The sequence below is a fragment of the Scatophagus argus genome, chromosome 12, assembly GCF_020382885.2.
Source record: "Scatophagus argus isolate fScaArg1 chromosome 12, fScaArg1.pri, whole genome shotgun sequence".
NCBI classification, from domain to species: domain Eukaryota; kingdom Metazoa; phylum Chordata; class Actinopteri; family Scatophagidae; genus Scatophagus; species Scatophagus argus.
This window is the reverse complement of record NC_058504.1, coordinates 10,780,404-10,793,398: the sequence shown is the minus strand read 5'-3', so window position 1 is coordinate 10,793,398 and position 12,995 is coordinate 10,780,404. Positions and strand designations below refer to the sequence as shown.

General features: G+C 40.8%; 1 protein-coding gene across 3 annotated transcripts in view; it reads left to right on the top strand.

Moving 5' to 3' along the window:
- Nucleotides 1–12,995, top strand: part of mid2 (midline 2) — a 131,245-nt gene that overhangs the window by 77,397 nt on the left and 40,853 nt on the right. For 2 of the 3 annotated variants that reach the window (XM_046405338.1, XM_046405337.1), the window contains exons 3-4: nucleotides 9,598–9,663; nucleotides 12,065–12,160. In XM_046405338.1, the coding sequence (XP_046261294.1) occupies nucleotides 9,598–9,663; nucleotides 12,065–12,160 (162 nt within the window). The remainder of the gene's footprint in view (nucleotides 1–9,597; nucleotides 9,664–12,064; nucleotides 12,161–12,995) is intronic. The other variant, XM_046405339.1, reaches the window with a different exon arrangement.

Sequence of the window (12,995 nt, the reverse complement as noted above, 5' to 3'; positions counted from 1 at the left end):
CCAACCCCCATTTATGTAGTCCGTGAGCTCAGATGAACTTCTCTGGAGGTTTTACTAGACGCTGGCAAGTGTAAAGCTTTTAGCTTGGAAAGTGTCAATCATGCCAGATTATTGTTCCTGTTTTGTGGCTGAAGGTTTAAAAAGATGACGTGCACAGCAACATCAAGCTTTGAGATGACAAAAAGAGTGCAAAGAGAGAGGAGATTCGTTTGTAGAGCTTCAGTTATTCAAGATTAGAGAAAACTTGTCCACTTGGGCAGTGGTAAAGCTGAAGTTGTTCTGCTCTGTCTATATCTTTAGGCACCTGTAGGAATAAAACACATTAAATCTAAACCAAACAAGCAAAGCAGAAATAGTATCTGGCTTAGAGACAGGGCCCTTACTGTATTTAGCCTTTACAGACTAAAAAAAAAAAAATGTGGAAGTGGAGAATAAGAAGATGAAGGTCAGGGGCGAGGAAGAAACAAGGATAGGGCGACAGCTGACATTGTAGAAGAGCGGTAATGAGAGATCAGAAGTGGCAGGGAAGCAGAAGCAAACAGTGGAGTCGAGAAAGAGAAGAAGCTGTTGGATTTCCATGATGTTAACATTCCGGGCGAGTCACTCATCACCGCTCAAGGTTAAAATGACAAGCCATTGCTTCTACCCATCCTGCCTGCAGCAAACCCACAGGTGAGGCTTCAGCTGTCAGTGTAGTCAGTTTAGCAAAAAAAAAATACCACAGCTCAATTTTTTTTTTCTCATTTTATTAGATGCATGGTATGGTACTTTGTGTTTGGTTTTTTGTTTGTGTGTTTGTTTTTGACAGACTTTAATGAAAATTGACATTTACTATTAAAGGTGGGGGGGAGTAATTGCAATTGATAAAATTAGTAATAGTATAATTTATAATTTGCAGGTACTAATATGATAACACAAAGATGATATTCTGTACAAATTTTAAAAAATTACATCAAAGAAATTGTCTGGCTCTGAACTGGCCATAAACAGCAGTGTTTAACACCTCGTGTTTAGTGCAGATTAAACATAAATTGTGATTAGAGTCAGATTTTGTCAGCTTTGGACAAAGCTTCTTTGGCTGTTTTCCCCCCCTGCTTTCAGTCTGAGCTTACCGGCTTATGGCTCCCGCTACATATTTTTTGTACAGTCATGAGAGTGGCATTAATATTCTCATCTCAATCTCAGAGAGAGGGTGAGCAAGAGTATTTTCCCTAAAATGTCAAACTATTGCTTTAAACAGTAATGTGTCTGTAGAAATTGAATTAGCTGTACTGTGGAATTCAAAACCTGGCCTTGTTTTCACTCTTTGTTAGTGTCTGAGATCATCCGAAACGTTGTCTGTGTGAATTCAGACAGGCCAACTTCATTCATTATCTGCATCAAATGTTTTGGAGGATTATAGGATATTAGCTATGAGAAGTGAGACTCAAAAGAGCAATAACAAGTCGGGTTTACACTAATTAAATTGCAGTATGGGGGAGGAGACGCTGAACCAGAGAGCTGATATACACACATGAACATGCTGATGCGGGCAAGAGAGATGATGATGATGATGAAGAAGAAGATGCCCTTCTTTAGTTGCCGCTCTCAGGAGGCTGCAGAGGGGGTAAAAGGGTTTGAGGGACTTGGATTAGCTTAACCAGAAAGCCCTGCATATCCAGTGTTTGTAAAGTGCACGTGAGTTTTCCACGTGTGCTACGGTTCTTGTGTTGGAAGTGAGATTATCTGATATGTCACTTTGCCACGAGTGATACGACAAAACTCTGTCAAGGACTCTTAAAGCTGTGGGGCCGTGATGAAAACTTCACAACTGTCACGTCAGTTATTCATAACATTCTCAGTGGCAAACTGTACCCAGCCCCGAATCTCGGTGTCTCAAGGGAATAAAACGCCAACTGTTCTCTACCAGTCGGCTTTCAATAGCTTTATGTTTTCCTTGAAGGTAAAATCTAATGAGAGACAGCAAACATGATCTGCAGGTGGAAAAGCAGGGTGACACAACCTAGGTGACACAAAATGTTCACAGCATGCATGAAAAATATTTCAACAGCTTCGGTACATGTGCGCATTTAATATGTTTCAGTTTTGATTTCCCAAAATGTGTCTCAAGCATTGTTTGCATCATTTCAACATCTTTCTGATGTCAAACTGTCAACTAATAGAGGATGATCGTTTTGTTTGAGTCTGAGACAGTAAAAAAAATGAAAAAAATGCCACAGATTTGCATTAGCTTGTAACTAGACAAAGTTCCCAGCTGAAATTTGTCACCTCCACGTAAATGTGACTTTATTGATGTCTCCACACAGTTTTTTTCTCTCTTCCTCAGGTTGCGTGGTGCATGAAGGATTATGGGAAGGTTTAGTGAAAACTGCACCTACTGTATGTTAGCTTATTCTTTTTAGGCCAGCTAACCACACACCACTGACAGCTCTGCTTATCTTACTTCTGTGGTAACATTCTGCATAACCCTGGTTGCAGGTGAATTCAGATAGGATTATACAGTTGTATTTAATCAGAAACACATCATTATTCTACTTAAATTATAAGTTCCTAAGAGATTCATGCAGCCAATGTAGAGTTGCAAAGCTGACATGAAATTGCCTCTTAAATCTCTGGCTCCAGCGAGCAACAACCAGCATGAGGTGGTTTTATGCTTGTGCACGAATCCACATTATTTACGCATACAAAACACACAGAACCTTCATACTTCATCTTGGGATTTCCTGCACTCTCGGCACCGAGCTAACCAATCAGGTTGACTGTGGTTTTTTTTTCTTTTTTCTCTTGGCAAACATCTTCTGCAGCAGCCGCTCGTCCCTGCATATCAGGCGCGGCTCTCATTATGCAGCTTTATTTGTGATGGTGAACACGTCACGTCTCTGTCACCTCCAGTGGGGGACTGCCCACCTGGGTTTGCAGGTCTTCAAACTTCTGCTGAAATATTTTTTTTTTTTTTTAATAATTATACTATGCTTTATTGGCTTTTGGACCAATCACATGCTTCATTTCGACTAATGTCACAATCAAATACTTAATTTCACGCAACATTTTGCCGGTGGGTAATATTTGTATTACTGTTTACTAGTGAGCATTCCCTTTTATTGTGCAACACACATCTCACACATCACATGATTTCAATTCATTCGTTTGCACAGTTCAACATGTGTCTGAGAAACATTCAGCAAAGGGGGAAGGTGTGAAGAATGCCTACAATAACCTTGGATTGAGCTAAACTAAAGCATAAAGTCATTCTGTGTGTATGTACGCTGTGTATACCCACTTTTCTGGCGACATAATTGGTAGGAATTCATAGAAGTGTTTTGTTGAAAAGATGTTGGTATTTTGTTGAACATTTTCCATTGTAGCACTGAGTCAGAGGATTTTAGAAAAACAGAGCCAAGCAGCGGCCCCTGGGTTCCCATCAGTCAGAATGACTCAGACCCAACACGCTGCTCTCTTTCTGTTATTGCATTTTAGAAAATAAGGCAAAATGAATAACCATGTCATATGAATATACCAGCGAGCCGGCAGCTAGATAATTGTATTATAGCCAATGAAATGTGGCTGCACAGTGTCTGTCTGTCTGCATGGCTCTCTCTGTCTGTAAGGTGCTCTTTTTATTTTTTCCTTTCTGTACCTTGTCTGGTTTTTCATGCAGGAGCTAAGCAGGCATTTTTGCCAAATTAATTTGTGAGTGTAAAATCCGTTTGCTACGGAAACCAATCAAGAGGAGGAGAGGACAACGAAGCCCATCATGCTGAAGGCTGCCACTTGGAGCTAAATGTAGGAGGACAGGTGGTTGGTAACAAGCCATGGAAATCCTGCCTAATGACCTGGGCCATGTCCTTACTGTCACACAAGCCATCTATTCTAACTCCAAATACTGAATTTCCAAAATATCTGCAAAACATGGTTTATTTATTTATTTTAGAAGGAAAATTCCCCATTAAATTCCCTCTTGCTCTTTCAAAGAGAGGTCTGTGATAAGGGTCAGCCACAGCACTGTGTGTTTGGAAGCAGCAGGGATTCAGTGTGTTGCTGAATGACACTTCAGGGGAGATGCTCGTTAACTGAAGAGATTTAACCCGGATTATGTGACTGGTTTGATGGCAGCCTTCATGCTGATCACACCACTCTGCTGCAAATCAAACTTGTATGTTAAGATGTTAAACTTGCTGCAACTTTTTTGAGTCCCCTAAGGAATTCTCCTGAGATTTTACCATCCAATTAGAGAGTTGTAAATCAATATCAATTTCATGTGTGCGTTCAGAAAGTGACTAGCTTAGCGAATCTGGCTAGAACCAGTGGGGCTTCAGAAATCTGCAGCGGCACACCCCCTGCATTGTATCTCTATAGCAAATACTTTGATTTTAGTCAACATTATTATTGTTTAAAAATCTGTGGGTAAAGGATAGCAAGCAACGAATCAGAGACAGACATGCAAGGTACATCCTGAGCAGTTGTTTGTGACCGTGTTCATTTTATTTCTATCTTGCGATCTCGGCCCTTTTCAGAGCTACAGGCTGTAATCAGATGTCAGTCACAGATTAACCGAAATACATTGCCACAGCTGTTTTAGTTTACGACACAGCTGTGCTCTCCGTTTCGTAGCGCTTTACTATCGATGTTGCACATAAACGTGTGCACACTTTAAATTGGTGTTTTACTCTGAGTACTGCTGTTAATCTATCAAAGCCCTGTCATATCCTCCATCTGCACAAAGCAGCCAGACCGAGCCACTGTGATGATAATTTCTTTTGCCAGGAGTCACAGTGGTTGGCTCCAGCTTGAGTCGTGAGGACAGGAATATTCCTTATCTGGCCGCCAGCTAGTAACAACCTAATGATATCATCTACTGTGGATAAAACCGGACATGGATAACAAGGATGTGTTATGAGCTGCAGAGCATACAACTCAGATGATGAAACTATTTTACAGATTTACTCAGACTTGTTTGTAATATCCCATAGGCACGGTGTTTGTGGGATGGAAATAGTTCACAAATCGCTGAACAGATGACGGTTGCATACAGACACTGAGTTCAAATAAGAGTTGCAGCAGCTTCAGATAAGAAAGATACAATAAGGTTGCAATTTAGACTGCAATTGCCGACCTCTCCGTTACATTTCTGACAAACAGTTGGTATGTATTACAAATTCCATTTTCAAATGCTATCCGTACATATTATCTGAGATACCACCTCATTTGGCATTAAAATCGGTCTAAAGTGAAGGTCTAGTTGTTGAAAACAATACCACATGAATTATGAGACATTCAGTGCAGTAAATGATGAAATCATTGGCACATTTAAATGAACCCTTCGCTGCAAAAGCCTTTTTTTATGTCCAAAAAAGATCATTAAGTTTGTGCACTCCATGTCTCCTGTGGTTGCCATGCACTACAAGGACTACAAGGTCAGACAGAAATTACTATGATACAAAAATGTCAGTGCAGGAGGGACTTCAAAGAGAGAGGTGTGCTGGCTAAATTTTGATTTGAGTTATAAAGCGACTGACAGCTGATTGTTTAATGTTGTTTCATTTCTAAGGCATCCAGTGTGAATACCAAATACACAGTCAACAAACCAAATACAGAACCAGCATTTTAGTGCTTCATATTAAAGTTAACAGAAGTGACATTTGCAGCACCAGTGTTTTATTTGATTAAAGGAGCTTTCATTTTCACTTTATAGTTTTTGTGCCTTGGTCTGTTGCGTCTTGCTGCTCACCGTTGGCTCAAACAGCAGGTGTAACAGTCCCTCTCTCAGTTAAGCACAGATATCGATCATACTAAATAACAGCCGAGCTTCTCTTATGTGTGTACTGTCTCACTATTAATCCATGAAGCTGAATCGCACTGGTCGAAAAAGAATCCTGCGTAGGCCGATTGAAATGAAACCGAAAGATCCTTTAAGCCCATTCAACCATATCAATGTTTTCTACTAATCCCACTTCATCTCAGTCCAGGCCCCCTTAATCTGCAGCATTAAATTCCCCATCTCTTTACATTCAAATATCAAGATCTTCAGTCTGGAACCTGATATGACATTGTCTAATAAAGTTGAGCAATGGTCTGTGATGCAGCTTTGTTTCATGCGGCGTTTATTTGCCTTTTCTTATTATTTTCCCTGTCCTTTCTTTTCGTTTTTGGTAAGTCTTAGTTCAGTATGTCCCTACAAATAATTTAAAATCTAATAAATCTAATAAACAAAATCAAACCCCAGCTCCTGTCTAGCCTGCTAGGTGTTGTACAGTAGTAATGACGTTTCATTATTTCCTTTCAAACCTGTAGAGAAATTTTTCAATCCTAATCCTCTCATGTGGCTAAAAACTTGAATTACTCGTGGATTTGTGTCCATTTAAGATGGCTTTTTCTCATAATAAGCCTTAAGAGGAAAAGGCAGTTGGGATTCATACAGCTCCTGAGTGGCTGACTGATTGCAGTGACTTGGCTCGTCCTTTCATACCTTTCCCTGTTTCTTTCTCCTGCTTTATCCCAGCAACTTTATTTAAATTCCCCTGCAAGAGCTATGGATAAAAGCAAGCATATTCTTTCTGTCTGCTCCCATTTATCGCTGCACCGCCTCTGTTTTGAGATCCCTTGAATGTTCATGTGGTTACTTATACCTTGAAGGTCACAGGAGTTCATTCGGAGTTGAGACCGGGAATTTGCATTGTACGTTCATTTTTTCATGTTGAATTGGTAGCTGGGAAACAACTCTCGCTTCAAATGAGCAAAGCTGGTGCACGGCAAGCAGAGCCGAAATGCACAAATGGTCTGCTTTAAGTAGCCAGATACAAACAAGAAGTGTTAACATTTTGGCTTGTTTTAAGCATCCCCATTGATCTCATTAATTGGGCACCAGCCAGCGGGTGATGAGACAAGCGTGACTCCCCATTTGTTATACTCCTCTACAGTTCTTCAGCCTCAAGAGTTCTGCCTTATGGAATATTATCCTCAGACAAAAACCCAGTTTCCCAGAAGGCTTGTGTTACTGACACGTCCAGACTCTGAAAAGCCTCTCGTTAACAACAGCTGTAAAGTGAGCTTGTTCTATTCTGTTGCTCTTTCTCGAGTTTAATCTCTCCGCCTTTTCTCTCGGTTTCATTTCTGTTTCTCTTACTGTCTTCTGTGTTTCTCTTTTGCATTGGAGAGGATCTCGCATTAATTGAAAGAAAAAGACTTTGAAGTTGGATACTTAGCCTCGGGGCTTTCCATTTTTGTTCTGGTGGCAGTTTAATTTTTGTGATGTTGTCTGAACAGCCCAGAGATTCATCTTCTGGACATTGTCATCTAATTAGACAGTTGAGGCAGCGCAGGATAAAAATCATGTATACATTTTTTCCATATAGCCAAGCACACACTGATGTTTAGGAGACAGCCTTCTCCTGTCTGAAAAGTGGATTTTCGTAACACTTGTGTCCTCTTCTCTTACTGTCTCTCAGTATTTTTCTTGAACATGAATTTGACCTCCGATGAAAGTCCTTTAATGTTCCTCTAGCAAAGCAACAATGAGCTGAGCCAATGCCTCAGGCTGGGGAGTAGCACATTACCCTGTAATTGGATTACCTTAATATGATTTCAGAAATTGCCAACTGTTAATTTGTCACAGTCACTGTCACAGTTAGAACTGAAGCACAACACAGACATTTTTGCAGAAATTAGTGACTGGTGAAGTCAGGAACATAAGTATTTGGATTGTCACCTTGCAGACACAAATCATGTTATTTCTTACTTTCTGTGATGCACTTCTGTGGGATTTCAGTGTTTAACTGGAATGTGTATTGAATTACAACCGCAGATTGTGTCAACAACGATGGCTAAAGATTGAACTATGACAGCAGTGTTAAAGTTAAGTTGAATGTGTGTTCAGTCTCCTGAAAAAAAAGACAATTTTCCCTCTCTCTCTCTGTCTCTGTAGCTACTGTAATATAAATAGGGATCTTTCCTTTTTTTGTTTCAAAACGAAATGGGAACATCTATAAAGGAATGAGACCCAGGAGCCCCTCAACACAATGAAGTCATATGAGGGGGTGGTGATCTAACCTAAGATGATGGGCTGTCAGCAGCTGCACTTGTAACTGTGCCAAGATGGACAGAATAAGGGCTGAAGTAGAGAGACACAGAGACAGAAAGTCAAGTTAAAGGGAGAGGAGATGTAACATTACTGCAAAAAAGAGAGAAAGGTAGAGAATGACAGAGAGACAGATAACAAGGGAGCAAGAGAGGCGCAGAAGAGACTGAAGCCTGAATTAAAGGGAAGGCCAGACTGGAGCCGCTATGCCAAGCTGCCCCTCTCAGCACGGGACTCGTGCCTATTTCCATCCCATCAACCCCCCCCCCCCCCCCATCTCTGTCTCACTCTCTCTCCGTTCACTCTCTTGACATGTCGCGTCCAAAGCTGTATCAGTGGAAGAGTGATATTACCTTATGTTAATAACCCTGCCTACCCCAGCAAGACCCATCGTGTGCCTCCAGCAAACGAAGTGTAACTCATCACTCATTCTGCTTGGCTTTTATGCCCTCCATTCTAACACATCTTCCACCCTTCTGTCACTCCCCTGTTCATATACATATATCTCTGTCTGCTGTGTTTATATAGAAGATATAGTTTACAAAATTTGAGCGCTTGGGATTGAAATCATACCAAAGATATTAATGCATTTAGACATTACTACCTATAAAATTCAATCACTAGTTTGAAACTAGCCACTAGTAACAGAAAACTAAGGATGGTAACTAAGGATATTTTTCTCCGCTAGCTCACTTTGATGTCTTGTTGTGTGTTTTAATGAGTTTGTTGTTGACAGTTCCTCTGCTTCTCCCTCTGTCCCCCTCTGTCTGTCTCTCTGCCACTTGTCCTCCCTGCTGGTCTGAAGCCACAGGAGTGCAAGCACAAGTCAGGCAGCACCCTGTCTACACACACACACACACACACACACACACACACACACATGCACTCACACACTCAGCAAGTCTTTGTGTGGACACTTATGGAGAGGATAGTTGATGTATTAGCAGATGTCATCTACATACATAGAGACCTGAGCGTGACTCTGACAACATGCATGCTCAAATGTGTGAAATCTATATGTGCTTTTATACCTACTGAGTCACACACCAAGACAGGAAGAACACACACACACACACATGCATGCATGTAGAGGACAGAGGAGTTTGTTCCACTGCAGTCTCATGGGAGGCAGCTGTGTTCTGATGTATTAATCATCTTCGTCTCCAGCTTGCTAATTAATGACCCATCTGTCCCCTCTCATTGATGTTCCACTTCAGACTCCCTCATACAAAAACACACTCACCCAGGGCTGCGACACAACAACTAAATGCTGGTTCCAGTGATGTAACTCCAGCGCCAGCTTTAAGGAAAGAAATATTAACAGCCGCTGTGAGCTTCACTATCTCATATCGATTCAAGACCATGTATAAGACCAGAAGAAGAGCGTTTGTGGCAACTTTATCAGCAACGAGTTCTCCTCTTCGGTTACTGTGTGTTCATTTGGGGCAGATGCTGCTGCGACCAGGCTTGTCTGTGTGTGCGTTTATGTGTGCACTTATGTGGGTGTATGTGTGTGTTTGTAGGCTTATCAGGTGAGCCCGGGCAGAGTGTCAGATGCGGTAATGGAGGCTTCAAAGACAAGCGCTGCGGTGAGTTCCCTGGCTGCCTTTTACCCACCCCCTCCTCCTCCTCCTCCTCCTCCTCCTCCTCCTCCCGCCCCATCCTCCCCCATCCTCCCCCAGTCCCTGCTGCTTGGACGCAGACAGGGAGACAGGCACACAGGTAGACGCCTGGATGGATAAGGAAGGGTTGCAGGGAGGTGCATAAACAGGCAGATTAAAAATAAAAAATAAAAAATTTAAGCAGGCGCAAGCTTAATCAGACAACAGGCAGACAGAGCGAACTGGGATGAGCGACAGACAGGGGAGGTATCGGACTGTAGGGAGGCTGCCTGGCACACAGGCAGACAGACAGAAAGAGAAGTCAGACAGTCAGAGTCATGGCCAGGTGCTCGTCCAGCCCACCTCCCTTTCACTTGCATGAGAAAAGCTACTTCAAACACCCGCCGCTTGTCTGCTGCTTTGTTTTGCTCTTCTCTTCGCAGCTGTGGTTGTTGTTGTTGTTGTTGTTTTGATGCTCGTCGTCGTCGTCGCCACCATCATTGATTTGCTTCCTTTGAACAGCAGTTCTATTTCAGGCTCACTATTTGCTCGTTTCCATTCCCATCTTTTGTACCGTGTTTGTGTTTGAGTGAGCTCGTGAGCGTGGGGGTGCGCGCGCGCGTGTGTGTGTCTTTTGCTTTGCGTTTGACAAACAGTCACAGTTACGGGATAGTAATTGAGCGTTTGATCATTAAAATTGCTACTGGAGGTTGATTGGTTTAATTTTTTTAGAGATCATATGGTTGGTGTTGTGGCTTTAAAGTAAGGTATGACAAGATCATGCAGCTAAATCATCGCATTATGTCGGCAAATAAAACTGCACTATAGGCATTTGTAGTCATTTAAACAGAAATTGCTTTGTGTGAATGAATTCTTAATTTGTTTTGTTAGCAGCGGAAGCATGATCTGTTTTAAATCAAGATATTGACATGACTTCTCAACCCTGATGTTTGCTCTTATGTATTTAAGTAATTTTAAAATTATGGTCAAAATCTATACAGATTTTCATGACATGAATTTTAACAACCTTTCAATGCAGAAAAGCTGAAAAAGTGCTGTGCCTTTAAACAAATAGTGAGATTTTCTCTTTCTTTTTTGATTATTGCTTGATTGATGCAGTAAGTGACATATTAGCCAATTTTTGGTACATGCTTTGATCAAATTTTTTGAATCTCACATACCTTCATATCATTGAGTTTGCATCTACATATTGGACAATTTTAAACGACTGGTTGTTTAACAATAGCGGTTGTGAAGAAACTGTTTTGAATGGACAGGGAAGAGCATCAGTATGAAAGTACAGAACCAGTGGTGGAAAGTACATTTTCTCAAATACTGTACTTAAGTACTATTTTGACATACTTATACTTTACTTGATTATTTCCATTTTATTCCACTTCATACTTCTACTCCACTGCATTTCAGAGGTACAGAGGCAAACATTTAATTTACACTTTCCATGCTAGTTATATTAAATAGCATATGATGTGCTTATGTGATGTGATGCAGCACTACATTACCAATCTACCCAGCAGTATACAGAACATCTCAAATTAACTTAGTATTGAATGTGACTTGAAAATGCTCTTACATGTACTCATTAGTGACAAAACAGAAAAATATGATATTCTGTAATAATATAACACAATGAAAAGGAGTCATTCTGCATAATGAACTTTTTATGAATTTTACTGATATTACAGATAGTACTTTTGAATAACATTTTTAATCCATGTTTTTAGACCATAGTATATGATGTTGTTGTTTAAGTTAAGGTGTGAGTACTTCTTCCACCACTGATCTTACTAGTGACCACTGATAAAGTATCACATTTAGCATATGATTTATGTGTTGTAGCTGAGACAAAAACCTGCAGCCAATGTGAAGTAAGAAAGTGATTAGTTTTTACCATTAGAAAGATTAACAAGAAAAAGGTAGGTCATGTAGCAACCTTACAGTGCAGATCTTTAACGCTTACAATCACTGTGCTTTTCAGTATAAATGTAAAATGTAAAAACATATGAACCAGGACTAAGTGGGTATTAGGTTGGTGACAGGCCATGAGACATCACCGGAAATTCTACTAAACCACATCATATAAAATCACATATGTCAGACATTGTTCCCCTATTTTCAGATTCATGTCAGTGAGAGTGATGGATATCTTATGTATTATTTGTTTCATGAAAAGACACAATTGCATGTGTACAAAATACAATACAACTGATCACCCAGGTTGTGGCTAGTGTCTGGCTGGCTGAATGTTTAAGAAGTGTATATACAATAACATTGGTGGTCATCCATTGCATAATCTTTCTAGTCAATGAACACTGACAGATATGCTAATATTTGGTCTTTGTCCCTGCTCTTCCCTTCTCCCTCCCAACAGCAAACCCTGGAGAACAACCTGACCAACCTTGTGAAGAGGAACAGTGAACTAGAGAACCAAATGGCCAAGCTGATCCAGATCTGTCAACAGGTTGAGGTATGCAACATGTTCCTATGTCTTCATTTAGTGTGAAAGTTATAAAATTAGGTTGGATTCTCGATTGATTTTGACAGGGAAGTTGGCTTGTTTGTTGCCAGTTATCCTGGTCACCAGAAGTCAAGGTCAGCTACAGGACAACAGCCAACAGCCCTGGAGCTGCTATAGATTTGTAATTGGGAGGACTCCAGCTGAGCTGGAAATAAGCACAAGGCCAGAGCCCCTGGTGGTTGGTCGACATAACGTAGCTCCCCTGCCACACCACTAAAGCTAGCCTAGATTTTAGTTAAAGCCAACACAGTCCCTCATCCCACACTATCAATGTATCAAGCTTCAGAAACAATCTCATGAAAAGCCATGGGTTCCACTGTTTGGTTCCAGACCTATGAATAAATCAGAACAGAGGACATTTTAGGGGTTAGGTTTAGACCTTAGCCTGCATGAAGTCTGCCACTGTTATTGATTGTGTACAGATTACTCCCTTTGCTGTTGGCGACTGCTTTTTTGCTACACTCCTAACACCTTGTCTCTCATTCTGGAACACATTTGTTTGAAGAAGTACAGTGATAGAAACAGAACCCTTTTCCCTTTATTTCCATGTCTCTCAGTCCTCCTGGATCATAGTGGTGCTCGCAATAAAATCAGGACTCTGTTTCACTCACTAGCTGCATCACATATTGAGTATAAACAATTTGAACTGAATTCCTGTTCAGTTTATAAAACGTCAGCATTGCATTTCTGTTTTTAGATGATTTTAATTTGAGAATTGTCACTTGAAAGTTGAACACTCAAAGAAACTTCAGCAAACAAACAGAATAGATACATTAATGATGAC